Source organism: Protopterus annectens, chromosome 10.part0, assembly GCF_019279795.1.
Source record: "Protopterus annectens isolate FY-2018-M chromosome 10.part0, PAN1.0, whole genome shotgun sequence".
Classification (NCBI taxonomy): domain Eukaryota; kingdom Metazoa; phylum Chordata; order Ceratodontiformes; family Protopteridae; genus Protopterus; species Protopterus annectens.
The window spans coordinates 479,751,925-479,768,965 of record NC_056744.1 but is presented as its reverse complement, the minus strand read 5'-3'; the positions used below and the strand labels follow the sequence as shown (position 1 = coordinate 479,768,965).

The 17,041-nt window shown below is 40.5% G+C and overlaps 1 protein-coding gene across 1 annotated transcript in view; it reads right to left on the bottom strand.

Annotated features, from left to right (window-relative positions):
- Window positions 1-17,041, bottom strand: part of CFAP57 (cilia and flagella associated protein 57) — a 1,240,893-nt gene that overhangs the window by 114,553 nt on the left and 1,109,299 nt on the right. Inside the window, exon 21 of the mRNA XM_044085374.1 lies at window positions 8,349-8,492. Coding sequence (XP_043941309.1) covers window positions 8,349-8,492 — 144 coding nt within the window. The remainder of the gene's footprint in view (window positions 1-8,348; window positions 8,493-17,041) is intronic.

Genomic DNA, 17,041 nt, shown 5'->3' with positions numbered 1-17,041 from the left:
AATATGCCCTGCACCTGACTTCTCAATGATAAGATGCGATGAAGAGGGAGTGATGTCACTTTATTTGCAGTATCCAGTTGAGTTCCTATAAATTCCAGATTTTGTACAGGAGTCAGCTTCGATTTGGCAAGATTTTTCGTAATGCCTAGGGAATTGGAAATTTGATGCAAGTAATCCCTGGCTTGTAAAGTTGATACCTGGTTGAGGCAGTGAGGAGAAAATCATCTAAACAGGGAAACACATGAAATCTTTTGAGTCTCAAGTGAGCCGCCACAACTGCCATGCATTTAGTGAACATCCTGGAGGCTGTGTTGAGACCAAAGGGCAGTGCTCTGAACTGGTAGTGATTGGCTCCCAGCTGAAAGCACAGAGGTCTCCAGGAGCACCTGTGTATTTTGATATGATAGTATGCATCATGAAGATCTATAGAGAACATGCAATCATCCTTGTGCAGAAGAGCAAGATGGACTAAACCATAACCATTCCAAACTTTGACTTCTTTACATACTGATTCAGATTGCTTAGATCCAGAATTGGTCTCAGGTCCTCTGTTTTCTTTGGCACTAAAAGGAAATGGGAGTAAGTTCCAAATCTTATTTGTTCAGGCAGGACTTTCTGGATGACTCTTTTATATAGCAGCTTTTGAACCTCTTGATCTGCATACTCCCTCTGACTGGGTGGAACATCAGGGAGTTTCTTCCTTGCGATGGGAGATGGAAGGGAAAAGGGAATGTAGTAACCTCTAGATATAATACTTAGCACCCATGCATTTTTTTATGAGATTTGTCCAGGCTTGTAGGTGCAGGGAAACATGACCCCTGACTGCCTCCAGAGATGGACAGTCAGGCAGCAGTTCAGGAGAGCTGATAGGGTCTATCAGAGAAGGAGTCTCTGAAGCCCTGTTTCTGTGGGCTGCCTCTGCTTCTGGGGTGACATCTGCCATTAAAACATCCTCCTCTGCCTCTAGAGGAAGCATCCCCATGCAAGTCTTGAAAAGGTCCCTGAGATTTTCAGAACCACAGTTTCTTGCCACCTTAATGGTTCCTGGAGACTGTGCATTGAGGGGTAAAGAACTTGATTCCAACAGCAAAAAAGGACTTTCCCTCCTGCTCACTGCGGGTGAGCATATCTTTTACCAATGGCCTAAACAAGGAGGAGCTATCAAAGGAGGCATTAACAAAGGATGTCTTGAACGGTTAAGCGAAGTTGCATAGTTGCATCCAGGCATGTCTCCTAATGACAATGCCTTAACCCACTGCTCATGAAGTACCCTCTGCTGTATGGGAAATTAACTTCATCGAAGAATTGGCAATGGGATAGAGAGTGGTCAGCTGAGGAGAAACCTTCTCGAGGTCCACTGCAGACATGGACTCGGAGACAGAGTTTGAAAGCTCCTTGATCAAATTTCTCTGCAAGAAAGTAAAGTGTGCCAGGTAATTTAATGACTTCAGTGTGAAGTTACCTGAGGCATATATGTGCTTTCCAAACCTGTCCATCACTCTGGACTCATTGTTTGGTGGATGAACAGAAGAGCTTTGCTCTGCTAGCACCTCCTTAGTGGCTGCTGCTACAACTATGGCATCAACTAAGTATCCTTGCTCCAGAGAGGTCTGTCTGATAGGGGAACTAAGAATTTATCCGGACATTTGAGGATGGGCTCGACAGTGTCCAGTTCCTTCCAAGCCCGAAAGGAGACAAGGTCAATAAGCTCATCCGCCAGGGGTGTCACCCAAGATGTAGATGAGCAAGCCCTGAAAGCCTCCACGAACACTGATTTCTCAGGAGAATGATTTTGGGAGGACCAGCCACCTTTCTGCTTGAGGATCTCTAGGATGTCCCCAAAGGAGGCATTGTCAGGTGGTGATCAGTGGCATCCTTCCCCCTCATCAAAATCGGTGTCCTCAGTGACAGTCAATGTGCCTCCTCTTGCACGTTCTCTTCCAAGGAACCTCTTCCATGAGATGCTTGGGAGACGTGTCGGAAGAGAGGGGAATTCCCTCATAGGAACATCTGTGGAGGCTTCCTTGAGCTGGCTGATCCCAAGGATCAGTAATGATGGGCTCAGAGCTCAGACCTGATGAAAGGCATGGGATAGGATCCAAGATTATATAAGACAGCCCTCTGTGCAGAGACAAAGCCTTTTCTATAACATGGAAGGCTGATGAACCCGGGGAAACCTCTCTCCCCTTCTTTGGAGCTGATGCAAACAAAGAAGGGAGGCCAGGGCCAACCCCAGATCTAAGCCCTATGGAAAGAATTGGACCTGAGCTGTTGAGTGCCAAAAGGGCTGGATCTGACAAAGTGGGACCCAAACCCAATCCCTGGGACCGGGATGATGACCCCTTGGATCAGAGACCCACCCTGATCTGAAGGTGTCAGAACAGGGCTGGTCAGGGTTACTGTCGGAGTCAAGGAAGGAAGCTTCCTCAGATCAGATGTTGAACCTCTCAGATACCTAGAATCCTGGGACTCCAAAATTGTATATTCGATCAGAGAAGGAGACAGAATTGGTTGGGCTGGTTTGCTTATGGATCTGGGAGAAGATGGAGCTAGAAGGACCCCATCTGATGTGAGCCCTCAGAAATCTCTGCATCATCCTGTCCATGTTGGCCTCAGACAAGCTCCTTGAAGCCCTAGATGAGGTTACTGATGCCAGCCTGGAGTGCTCAGTCAGTGTATGAAATAACTTAGTGGGCACAGACAGTGACACGGGTTTTAGAACAAATTCAGGTGTATGCACTCTGCTCTTCGGATCTGATGGATGGGAATCTGAGATAGAAGTAGACTCTATAGGAGACCTGGTAAAAGGAGCTGAACCAGCTGGATCTGATGGTTGCTGTGCATCTGAGGACTGCTTGAGAGACTTCAGATCCAAGGGGTCAGATCCAAGACTTTTTGAAGTTTTTCAGAAGGCTCCGAGGAAGACTTTGGGGATTTAGGATTATGTCTCTTCCTCGGCTCTGATGCCACTGAAGTTGGTTTTGAGGGGGGTTTGAGCCCCAGCTGGAAGAATCTTTTAAGGATCAACTTGTTTCTCCAATCAGAGAGGGCCTTGGGACTAAAGGTAGTGCACACAGTGCATGCAGTATCCAGGCGGGCTGCTCCCAAGCAGTAGACGCACATCTTGTTAGCATCAGAGTTGGGAATCTTATGCCCACATCAGTGCACTTCTTAAAGTCCATAGACTTTTCTGAAGTGGGCTTCTCAGACATAGTAGGCAAAATAAAACAGAAAACACAAAGGATTCCCATAACTTTAAAATGCATCGTAACAAACAGTAAATACACTATACCTATATGAACAGTATAGAAAAATTACAACCTTTTTTTTTAAACAGAAATGAGAAAAGGGGGAAACAGTAAAATACCAGTAGAGAAGTGGCAATGGCATGATAGAAAGGGAAACAGGAAATTATCAAAAAAACCCTAACGCCTGTGACAGCTTAGGGAGGATAGAGACAAAACTAAGTTTAAGATAATAATAAGGCACAAAAGGCATAAAAGGCACCTGAGTATATAGTAACACTTCACCAAAAAACTTTCTGACCCTTCGATGGGATCTTCTGTCTTGCGGCTATGACATCAAAAGAGATCTGAGGAGTTGGAGATGGTGGGGAACAATATGGGTAGAGGGAGGAGCTTCAGCTTTAGATCTGAAGTCTTGTGTATGTGGCCAAGTCGGATCCGAGAATCGGATCCTAGACCCATTTGTGAGGAAGAATAAAACGGACAACATTAGATGTTTATGGTTAATATATGGTGGTGTGTAATAAAATTTAGGGAAGGTAGTTTCTTTACATAGCTGCACAGAAGTTGCAAGACACGAGAATTTAAGATTTGCATAATGAATTGAATTGAAGGATTTTATTTGGATTATAGATGTTATCCTCAATGGTATCTCATTACAGTGAGTTGCCAGAAAGCTGCTAGGAGCTTTATCTGCCACACCAGTGTGCATTTTACTTGTCTTTACTGAGTATTCATTAGTTGATTGTGCATATACAAGGTTAACATAGTAATGAATGCTGGATAGCTGTTAGAGTAAAGGAGTTTGTCAGTAAAGATATGGCGAGTATTTACATTATTTGTTCTCTAGAGACATTCAGTTAATTGATTTAATTACCATAAGACACTGTCTGTAATAAGGCAAATTAGCTTTAAATTTGGCTGTTGTAAACTGCTAATTTGTGTATATATATATTGATCTGTTTAACAGTTTTATAAGAAACAGAGCTAACCAGTGATAGGTTTGTGCAATGCAGGAGTAATGGGATTATTCTTGAGAGACTTCTAATCTTCTTGTTAGTATATTTTACCATGGTTTGAATATGTTCTCTGAATGTGAGGTCGATGTCAGCAGTTACTTCAGATATTTCCATTTTCAAAAATGGCAGTCAAGTTTTTGATGTACATGATATTGTTGGTGAGTTTCTTTCATTATCATACATAACATTTCCAAAACAGAGTTTAGTTTTCTTTCTGTTTAGCTCCGATTGACTGTTTTGCAGCTTGGTTAACATGTTATTGAATGAAATCTGGTTATTAGGTTACTGGAAGGAGATATCTAAATCTGAGCTCCATAGTCCATTGCATAGCTCTCAACCTTTCATTTCCAGAATGTGCAACGTTACCTCTCATAATGTGGAAAATTGAGCTAAATGTGGAATACTTACTATCAACTTACTAACAACTTCAACTAGGAAGCTCACCGGATGGTTAAAATGTGTTACATTATACTTACAATAAATTATTTTAGTGAATTAATATGATTCAACATAATTTATTATAGATATCAGTTAAATTCTTAATATTAAATGTGTGATGGATCCTTTCAATGTGGAACTGTGAGGAACATGAGCATTTTAAAACTCAGAATGTGTAGTGTTCCTCATAATGAGGTACACAAGAGATATCTGGGTTGGGATGCCAGAGTTACCCCTTCCATCACTTTTATCACTAAAATGTCTTGTAGAAAAGGTTCTGTCTTGCCTTTACTTGCAAACAATTTACTTTTGTCTAAAACAGTTGAGGAAGAGACTTTGAAAAAAAAATGAACTGTTTCATAACCTCCTTTTATGACCTCCCTCAACCATCCGTCCAAGGACATTATATGATATTTATTTGGAAAACAAGCTGTTTTGACACTTTCCAGTGACATATTAGATGAAATGTGAGATCAAGCAGTCAAGAAATTTGATTTCCTGAAGACAGACAGACAGACATTTCCCCACATCGGAAAGAAAAAGGGCCAGAAGGAGTTATTTTAAAGGGTTATCTTTGCCCATTGAGGAGAAAGAAATATTCTCAGTGCTTGTATGAAACTTAAACTGCATTCTTCCCCTACAACTAGCTCCATCTCTTCAAAAAGTTTTAGATTTCAAGAGTGACCATTCAAAGAAAATGTCTGAGAAATACAAACTTTAGTGACTATTGAGAGTTTTTTGTCCCTAATAGCAAAGGAAACAGACGAAGAAGAAAGCAGATGCAGAAATATCAGGCATGACATGCAAATAATTGTTCAATTTCTCCTTATTCTTGTCTTTGTTTTCCTTCCCACATATCTAGGCAGCTTGATAAGATGCAATGAGTAAATGAAAAATTCAAATTCTGTTCAGAATATTCATTTGATACGCTGCTCTCCAAATCTGAAGCTACCCATATTCTATTGGCTACTAAACACTATGGTAAGTAAGTAGCTTTTGTATATACAATGTTTCCACCAATCAGAGATGCTGGCAATTTCCATAAACTCAGAATCCTCTACACCCAACTCCTGCAGGAGGGAAATTAACTACTCGTTTACATGTTTCTGGTAGCTGACCATAAAATAATTCACTCTCACCAGACACTTTAATGATTCTCTATTCACATTTTACTGCCATAAATGCAATATATAAAGTGGAACTGTATTATTTATGAAACTGATTTTATTTTCACTATATTACTGACCATCCTTGTTTATGAGTCAGAATCACTGTCTTTAACTACAACAGGAGACATGCAAAGAGTACAGAACAAATTAGGTGTCATTTTCAATAACACTACAGTGAAATTTTGATAAATTCTCTCGCTGTAAGAACCAGTGCAAAGACAGCTACACAGTAGTAGTTTTGGAGTAGTATTTAGAAAAGAACCACTAGCTGGAGGACTATCAACAAGCCCGAGTCTTGCTAAGAAATGTCTTCTGTGGTTATTGCAGACAAGCTAGAAGACAATCTTTTGACTGTATGTGTATCTTTCATAGGTTTAAACCATTCTGCCATCATTAAAATAAACACAGTGACATACCCACCCACCCACACATGCACACAGACAGACACACACACACATATGTCAAGGTCAACCCAACATGAAAGTTTACAATACGTATTAACTCTAACACTTGAAATCAGCTTTCCGAATTGAAAATAAGATAAAATTGGTACTACTGAAAGGAAAATAAAATTAAACACATAGTTCAGTTAAGGGCAAAAAAAAAAAAAGAATAATTTGAATTGGACAAAAGTTTATTCATGCCCAGTAATACCAGCTGCTACAAAATGAAATGTGAGTTTTGGAATAAAGGTGCCAACACTGAACAAGGAAAATATTATAACTACACTTGATAATATCAGAAAGCTATTCAAAAAGAAAGAAATCTGATCACTAACTGCAGACAATCTGCACTGTAGAAAAATATGTCATTATAATTTAAATACGTCAAATATTTAAAAGGGTATGCATGACCTCATATTATTATTCATTACTATTCATGTAACACAACTGCCAGTGGAGGTGCCTACTGATGAGCTTTTTTATATATCTTTATTACATCATTACATTTTACACAGTAGCATAAGTTTATACATATATACAGGTAGAAGTAGTAAACATGCATATTTTCATTTTAGCAATTTTGATTCTCACCAACATTATGTAAATTGCTCAGTTTCCACCTACTCATAAACCTCATTTCTCCTGAACATTACTCTGCATGCATTAGTCCCACAAATTCAATTTATTTTTTATGAAATGTGCTCCTCCCCTTTTCTAAAGATCCCACCTCCAGCTCTTTTATCTCATTTACATTATCCAGTGCTTCCAAATGTGACCAGTTAAGATGTTAATATAAACTTTCTAGTAAAAGCTTTTTTGGCAGACAGTAACATTAAAGTTAGTTTTATATAGGCAATTTGCATCGTATATAACAGCTCAAAAATCATTACCTTTAGTTAGAGCTATTTGAAACAACTCTCTAAAGCATAAGAGGGGTATAAAAATAGTAATACAAAAATCCCAAACCCACTGGACCAATGGATTTCTTCTCATTAGACCTTTGGAAATTGCCTTGTCATTCTCTTTTACCATTGTTTTCTAACCTCCACTGATTGATTCCTATGGTTATGAAATATCCATATTCCCTACTAATTATCCCTTTTTAAGCACCATTTTATGTTCTAGACTCAAGTAAAATTTCTACAAACATTGGTCTTTCACTTAGTATCCCGTATCCCTCTCTGTTTGCTTATACTCTGTTATCAACCTTTGATAGCATAGACAGTCTCTCCTACAGTCCAAACTTCTTCTTAGCTTCATCCAACTCTATTACCCTTCCATCACAACTTAATTTGTTCCCAGTACCTTAGTTCCTTTGCTAATTTCCCCCAGTAAATTCCAGGTCTCTCTTGTCTATTTTCTATACTCCTACTTGAAGTAATCTCTACTTGCAAATTCTCCTTTTTCCATTCCCGCACTGACTTAGTTCTTTATATATTGTCAGGTACTTCAAGAAAATAATATTCTTTTGTGTTGCTACTCTCCTTAAGGACTTGCACTGGAAACCCTAGTCTCTGTTTCTCAAACTCCTCTCACCTGTTTCACCATCATTCCTTTTTACTTTGATGTACAAACTCCTGCTTGAATTATGCATATGACCCCTGAAATGCACGGCGCTAAAGTACCCCAGTTATGTGAGGTGCAGTACCTGTACTAAACTGACAGCACTGGCTGTGTAAGCAATAGTCCTACAGCCAAAGAACTGTGTGACTGAAGGGGTGAACTGTGTAAAAGTAGATTAAATTGAAAAGCTAAACAAATCTCTGCTTTAGCTTCTCTGTGAAATGCTTTAACATTTTTGTTGACACAATTCAGAGAAGATCAGTCAGCCACCAGTACTGCTATGCTTATAAGTTCTTTAACTAAACTGATAGCAGATTTATTGAATTTGATAATGGCAGTTCAAAAATATCTGCTCTACAAACAAACAGTTTCACTAGTAGAACATATACTGCCTTTGTAAATGATATCTCTAATGACAAAATTCAAGCATTGATCAATATTGGTCTTAATACTGTACATCTCCGAGCATACCTGCATAATACGGACATTGTCTGTACGATGGATTTCTGAGTCTTTTAGTAGCTTCTTATGCAAAGATGCCACACTTCGTTCCAGGTGCTCTCGCTGGCGAGCATATTCCCGCTGAATATCAGCATCCACTCCAACAATCTCAACCTGAGAATGTTCATTCATAAAAATTAAAAATTGTTCTTGGAAATTAAAAAAAAAACATTAGATTAAACATTTACAGTAAATAGCAGTCTAGCCTGTCCTAGCTACCCAGTTATTTACTTAAATCTTGTAAAAGGCACTCATTTTACTTCATTCTTCTTTTGTTCTGTTTATCTGAGTGTTTTCATTTAACATCCATCCCTCAAGTGATCATTCCCACTCCATCTGCCAGAACTCCATGCCATACATTAATTGCTTTACTGTTAAATGTGAGAGACAAAAGTACAGTTATGTACGTAAACTTAACATAAACAAAGGTTTTATGTACTGTACTTATCATAATGCTAGATCCACATTGTCTTGGTTTTCATCTGGTTCAACCTTTGAGTTATAAGATCCAACTGAAACTGATCTCAGTGCTTTTCAGAAGCTTTGGATCCAGGGATCTGACTCCTCCCCTACCCATAATGCTCTATGCACCCCAGAGTACCCCAGATTGATTTTGCCTGCTTATAAACATAAGGTTTATCTAATAGTCAATATGTAAGGACTCATCTAACATGGTGGACAAAAAAAGATGGCAATAACCTGAAGAATAGCAACAACCAAGCTGTCCAAGAACAAGGCCCTTGGTCAGGTCCAACCATTCAATGGGAGTGAAAAAGGTCAATATAGGCTGGGGGACAGAGGGAATGATGTTGAATCAAACAAAATCTAGGCAACATGGATCAGCATTTCGATTATGTACACAACTTTTGTATCCAATGTTGTCTGTTTTCATCTGATTCAACCTTTGGGCCAGAATCCCAAGCTACCGAGACATCTGGGTGGTATCAAGGAAGGATATTCCTAAGAATGGTGGAGCCAAAAGATGTACTTGATCTGGACTGTATATCCATCTTGTAGTGAGACACAAAGGAATTAACAGTAGACCAAGTAGCTGCAGCACACATCTCATCAATAAGAACCTTATCCTTAAAGACAGTAGAAATAACCATCACCCTGGTACAATGAGTCTTTGGCTTGTTAGGCAAAGTCAGTCCCAACTTTTTGTATACAAATATTACACAGTTAGAAAGCCACCTGGATAGAGTGACTTTTGATACTCCTTGACCAATTTTAGCTTTGAAGAGAGCAATGAAAAGCTGATCAGATTTCCTGATATTGTTAGTACTGTGTAAATAAAACTTGAGTTATTGATGAACATCTAACAAGTGTCGAACATGTTCCCTTTTGTTAGAAAATTTTGGGAAGAACACTTGTAGATTTTGGGTCTGATTAAGGTTCATTTCAGATGCCACCTTTAGGAGAAAATTAGGATTCTTTCTTAAAGGCACTGTCCTGATGAAAGACAAGATGTGGGGTTGACAGGGTAAAATCTGCAACTTTGAAATCCTCCTTATGGACGTCACAACCACGGGACGGAGAGTTTTCCGAGAAAGATATTTTAAATCTACTGTAGTGGCAGTCTCAAAAGGAGCTTGAGTTAAAGCCTGAAGCATGATAGTAGTGCCCCAAAGGAGAAACAGGTCTCTTATCGGTCATCTTAAAATGAAGGATCCCTTCAGAAAAGCTTTTGAAATCTTTAGAGAAGCAATAGAAGAGTGAATTTGCCCAATGTGAAAATTGGAAATGGCTGCTCACTATACCTTGATGGCTGAGAAGTTGGATCCTTTTTGAAAAAGCTTTGCCAGGAAGTCCAGAATGGATGGAGCAGGTGCTGTAAAGGGTTCTAGCCATTTAGAAGAATCCCATATGGTAAATCTCCATTTGCGTGATAAACCCTTCTACTGTTTGATTTTGTGAAAAAAGACAAAATGTGGAGTACTGGAGCAGAAAGCCTGATATCTCTGGTGACCATAAGACATGGAGGAACCATGCAGTTAATTTCTGGGTTTTTAGGTCTTGGTGAGGCTGACCAGATGGGTGACTCAAAAGATATTGATGAGGATCCATCACCCATGATGGATGTACAAGACGAGGCCAGAGGAAGGGAAAACAAACTTGCCATGGCCAAAAGGAGGCAATGCGAATTTCTCTTTGGCCTTACACATGCTATCTTTCTGAAGAAATTTTGTTATGAGGGGAATGGAAGGAAAGGAGACCTGTGGGGCCAACTGTGGCCCAAGCATCCCTTGGTGTTTGATGCTGTGGAAGTATCAGGGCAAAGTAACTGCTGCACTTGTTAAGGTACAAAGCAAAATGTTCACAGCAAGGTTGGCCCCACTGACTGAAGATTTATGTCACAACTGTCTGACTGAGGGACCACTTCTGGAGCAGGAGAAGGGATCTACTCAGTTTGCTACCAGAACCTTGGGAGTCCATGGAACATGCCTTGTAATGAGAAAATGGCCAGAAGACATCACCCACTGCCACAATCCCATGGCTTCCCTGCCAAATGGATATAATCAGGTTGCTCCCTGCTTTTTGATATACCACACAAGTGCAATGTTGTCCATCTGAATGGAGAACACACCCTTGGGGAGGGAGTCCTGAAAGGCCTGGAATGCTAGGAGGATTGTACTCATCTCCAAGACATTGATGTGAAGACTGGGCTTTTTCATCAATCAAGAACCTTGAACCATCTTCCCTTTGAAATATCCCCTCACTGCAGAAGGGAAGCATCTGTGGTTACCTGTGCTACTGGAGGTGCTGGGGAGAAAGGTCAACTCTCTGAAACCACAAGGGAGGTCAACCACCAACTGATATGTTTCCTGCAAAGTGGTGTGAGTTGGATTTGTGCATGTAGCGGGTGAGATATCAGGGGCCATTGATCCAAAAGGTCCACTGCAGGACTCTCATGTAGTATTTTGCTACAGGGACCAGAGTGATTGAAGTCACCATTCAGTTCAGTAGTCTAAAATAAGTCTTGCAGGGAAAAAGGGATGTTGAAGGATCTGAGAAGCTACCTGATACAAGACAATGCTCTGGAATGTGGGAGTTTTGCTACCTGATAATTTGTATTCAGATGGCATCCAATGAACTTTGTTTGCTGCATTGGTATTAGCTGTGGGAAAGATGAAGCAAGAAGTCTCTATGCTGGACTAGTAGATCCCTGGCTGGTGTGGTGAGGAGCCAGTCTTCTAAATATGGGAACACCTGGAGCCCCTGCAGTCTGAGATGCATTGCTACCACTGCCTTGCATTTGGTGACCCTCCGAGGGGCTGTGGTTAGACCAAAGGGCAGTGTCCAAACTGAAAATAACTGGCTCCCAGCAGGAAAGAGAGACATTTCCCAGACTGCTTCATTATTTTGATATGATAGCAGGCATCCTGGAGATCTATCAAGTACATCCAGTCATCCTTCCTCAGAAAATGTAGAATGGACTGAACTGTGATCATCCAGAATTTTGTCTGTTTCATGAACTGATTGAGGTGGCTTAGGTCCAAAATCAACCTTATGTATCCTGTTTTCTTTGGAACTAGAAAGAATGTAGAATAGACTCTGGATCCTAACTGGTCTGTCGGGACCTGCTGGGTGTCTCTCTTTTCGAGCAGAATTTTAACTTTTGCCGCTGATGATTCCATCTGATTGGGAGGTATGTCAGGTATTTTTCTCCTTTTCCGCGGATGGAAAACAAAGGAAATAATGCAGCCTCTGGTGATTATCATTTGCACCCAAGAATCTTGTATGATGGCCTGCCAGGCTTGAGGTTACAGGGATAAGAACTCACAAACTGCCTCCAGACAGCAGCAGTCAGGCAATGATTTAGAAGCGCTGATAGGGCTTCTCCATAAATGACTACAAATCCCCTGATTCTGTGGTCTGCCTCTGCCTCAGGAGCAATCTCCATTAAAATTACTCCTCCTCTACCCTGGGAGAAGTCTGTCCACAGGAGTTCTTGGCTAAATCCCTCAGACTTCCAAAACCACAGCTCACCTCCCCTTTTTGGTTCCTAAAAAAGTTCTGTTGAGAGGTAGAAAAGGGAATTCTGACTGTAGATAGGGTCTTGCTTTCCTGCTTGCTCCTGGTGAGCATTTCTTTTACCTTTGGTCCAAACAAAGTTGAACTATCAAAGGGGGCATTGATGAAGTACGTCTTGAAGCCTTCTACAAAATCACACAGTCTTATCCAGGCATGTTGGCAAATAGCAACGCCTGTGCCTGCCACACAGGCCATACCACAGGCTGTGTTGGAAAGCAGATGCATGGATATATTTGATATAGATTGTAGAGTAGACAGCGGGGACTCACTGATTTCTGGCTATCTGCTGGTAGGTTACCTGAGAGGGATTTGGTCAGCTCCTTCATCAAGTCCCTCTGAGAATGTGTCATATGGGTGATGTAATTCAGCACTCTAAATGTAAAAGTTGATGAAGCACATGTCCATCTCCCAAACCTGTCCAAAGCCTTAAACTTTCTATTAGGGGGATAGACATATGTGCTCTTTTTCAAGAGCTCCTTTTTTGTGGCTGCCACAACCACCATAACAGCCACTAGGGGATCCTTGCTCCAGTGTGTCCTACTCCTATGGGCTACTATAATCTTGTCTGCTTTTCATGGTATTGGCTTCATAATGTTATGTTCCTTCCACACCAACTGCAAAACTAGATCTATAAGGTCATCAGTGAGTAGAACCACCCAAGAGGTAGAAGAACCAGCCCCAAAAGCTTCAAGGAACACACAGTCCTCAGGATAGAACCCGTTGAAGGACCAACCCCCTCACTGTTTGTTTAATTCAAGAATGTCACCGAAGGTGATGTCTTCTAGAGCAGATTGTGGGGACACTTTCCCCTCATCAAAGTATGTGTCTTCAGCGAATGACTCTGGAGAGGATTCTAAACTTCTCCTCTTGCAAGAATGTTTTCTAGGAGCCTGCCCTGTTTGGGCTTCTGGGGAAGGTTCAGAATTAAACTGGGAACTCGCATAGAGAGCACCCCCAAGGCTGAAAGAGGCTGACTGTCCCAGTTGCCAGAATTAACAGATTTGGATGCAGGATCCAAGAAGGTCAGGACAGATCCAAGCATGTCATAGAAACCTCTTCTCTTGGTCTGAAGAGAACCCTTTCAAATGCCTTGAATGCTGAAAGCACAATTGGAGCCTAAAAAGCTCTCCATTGATCCAAAAAGGGAGTAGGAGGAATATTTTTTGCTCCAGCACTGACAATGGTGTCAAGCTATTGAGTACCAAGGCACTCGGGGGAAGGATGGATCTGAAAACAGAGTTGACCCCCATCCACTGAGTCATGGTTCTGAGGCTTTGGCTCAAAGACTCATCCTGATCTGACAACACCAGAATCTAGAAAGTAAGGGAGACCATCAAATTTGAAGTCAATAGGACATTCAGCTGCAATTTGGATTATCTGAGAAGAAGGCTTGGAACCATGGGCTTCAGATCAAGGTCAGACTAGAAGAGCAGAAACAAATGAAAAGGCAGATGATGCCATAGCAGGAACCTCCAATGGGGTCAGTGCCAGGAGGACCCCCAGTTGAATTTCCACCCCAAAAAATCTCTGTATTCTGTTTCTGTAAGACTCCTTGATGAATGTAAGGACCTTATAGACGAAGCCACTGAGGGGAGCAGAGATGAATGCTTCTCCTTCAGGAAGGGGGAGTGAAGACTAGGACTCACTGTCTCCAGTGAGAAATGTGGAGGAGGCATCAGCGATTGGATCTGAAAGGTTTCTAGATCCAAAAGCTTAGGAGTTTTTGGCACTAAACCCAGGATCTTGGTAGGGCCTAGAGACCACTTCTTGGCTTTTTCCACCCTTATTCTAATTCATTCTTTCTTTCCTTCTCTCTAGGGTGTCTCTCTCCTTTTCCCTTTTCTCTGGATTGTTTGGCTTTATCAAATTTCTACACAGAAGAAGAGACTTCTGACAAAGAAGCCGAAGTTCCCACTTAGTCGGAAAGAAGGCCTTTAAGGACAAGCTTGCCCCTATGTTGCTGAAGAGTTCTGGGACCAAAAGAGGCGCACACACCTCACAATCAGTATGTCCAAGTGTGCTATCCACACGCAATACATAACACACAGAAATTAGGGTTCCATAGTGGAATTTTGTGGTGGCAGGCTGAAAACTTTTGAAATCAAGTGGCCTTGTCTGACATGCTGAGAACAATTGAACTAATCAACTCCAAAAGGAATAGCAGCACTAACACACTAAAAGCTAAGTAGTTCTGAAAAGTGAACAAACTACTAGAATATTTGCAAAAGGTAGAGATACTTAAAAACACTTAAAGGAAATTGATAAATATTTTAGAAATAGCAAAATGGATTTTTTTTGTTAGGACGGGGAGGAAACTGTGACTATACGCAATAAAAACAAGAGCCAGAAGATAGGTATTAGCTACAAGAAAATCCCAATTTTTGAAGCAAAAGCAATTATCTGCCTAACAAGTCAGAGTCCTCAAAGACCATGTCCTTCTGGATCAAGTGGCAAATGAGATCTGAGGCACTGTGGGGAACATAGGGAATTATAGGTAGGGGAGGAGTCAGAGCCCTTGGATCCAAAGCTTTTGAAAAGTGCCAAGTTGGTTCCATTTAGATTCAATAACCCAAAGGGTGAATTTGATGAAAACAAACAACATTGGATCAATAGGTAAAAAATGGAACTGTCTGCCTCCTTCTCTTAGGACCATACCCAACAATGAATCCTTCAAGACCCAACTTTTCCTACACCTATCTTCCAAATGGAAATGCTCCTGCTTTCACCCCACATAAATTCTAGGGATTCCCCACTAAGCTCTCCTTACCCCCACTCCACTATACTCTCATACTTATTCTTATTGCTCCAAAGAACCAGAACTAGCAGACTTTAATTGACTCCAAGCATGTAAATATTGTAATCATCAGAAAAAAAAAAAAAAAAAAAAGTTTCCGTTGTTAAACTGTCTCATAATGTATATAACACTTTGCAATTCTTGAATATATGAATCCTACTCTTGTATTTCACTTTGTAACCTTGATTGTATTTTGCAACCTTTATTGTATTGTATTGCTTATGGAGCTTTTCTCCCCGGGCCTCCACTGAAAATGGGCACTTCTTGGCCCAGTGGACTTCCCCGGTAATCAAACTGATAATAAAATAATAAATAAATAATAGATGTTCAAATAGGTCACATGGCTGATTTAAGGTTCATATTCATAATATGCAAAACAGTATTACTTACTGCTTTGATCTCAGCTAGATGAGTATGTGAGCTGCAAGTGCTTGTGGTAACTAAGCCCTGTCTCGCCTTTTATAAAGACAAGGCATATTTGAGAACTAACCATTCTTTTATTCCAAAACTGGTTTGAGAGTTCACTTTGAATCTATTCATCACCTGGTATCCTTTCCTGAACTAAAAAATAAAGGAGAAACACTTGTTCACAGACAACTCAGATACTACAATGACAAGACAAAGGACTTCAGAACTTCTAATAAATTGTTTATTGTTTTTGAAGAAAAAAGCAAGAGTAAAAGCAAACTATTTCTAAATGTTTTGTCCCATGGTATTCAATTTTGTAATTTCCATCATGGAAAGCTACACTCAGAAAATCTCACAACCCACTCTAATAGGGAAATGGCTACTTCAGCTGTTTTTCTTTTTTTTGGAATGGGGTGGACTCTAGAAACATTCTACAGGCTACAACTTGATCCTTTGTACATATTTTTACCAATAACTTTAAGACTGATTCTTTCTCCAGGGCTAGAGCAGGATTGCTTAGGACTATTCTCCAGGGGTTCCCAGACTTTATTCCTTTTCCTCCTCCTTTTCTATCTAAGCTTTGGTATTTGTCCCTGTGATGAGCCCTTTTTACCCCTGGGCAGTACCTAAGGAGATTCAGTCCTCACCACTGTCTCCAGTAAGGGGGTGTCACTAAAAGCAGAGATAAAAATACACAATTTTCTATAAAAGTACATGGAGGGCAGGTTCCAAATATGGGACTGAACTATATGCTTCACTCCAGGTCCCCAAATGAGTCTCCACACAAACCACTGCAGAGCACTGTGTCCCATTTCTAGGTATCTGATACATTCACTCTTAAATGTCTGATATTCACACATACACTTGGGAAAGACTGACACAGATTTACCTGCTGTGTTCCCTTGCCCAAATTACAAGGTAATGGCTGCCACCAGTCAAATACCACAATACCCTTCAAAAGGGGGTGTTCAATTATATTGGGTAAAATAGATATTGATACAAATGGTAGCAGGTAACCCAATCAGTAAGGCTTTTCAGAGTGACCCTGGTATTATCACAATAGGCAAACATATTCTCAAGTTATTAAAAATATTTACTAAATAACCATCCACAATGAGAAGTAGTAAAGCAGTTAACAATAAATAAAAGGATTTAAAACATGTAAATACTGAACAATGATTCCAGTAAACAACAGAGTCTCACACACAGGAAATATGAAAATAATACTGTAGGATAGCTCTCACATTGATTTTAGAAAACCAACTAACTAGTTGTAGTTCCCTGATTATCTGATGATTAACTGTCCCTATCTAATCTAAATAAGTCAGCAAGGCAAGATTATTCTCTTACTTCTGCAAAGCAAGATGAGGAATTATGTCCACACTCCAGGCTGTTGTCTATCCTCAGCAACTGGAACAACTACTCT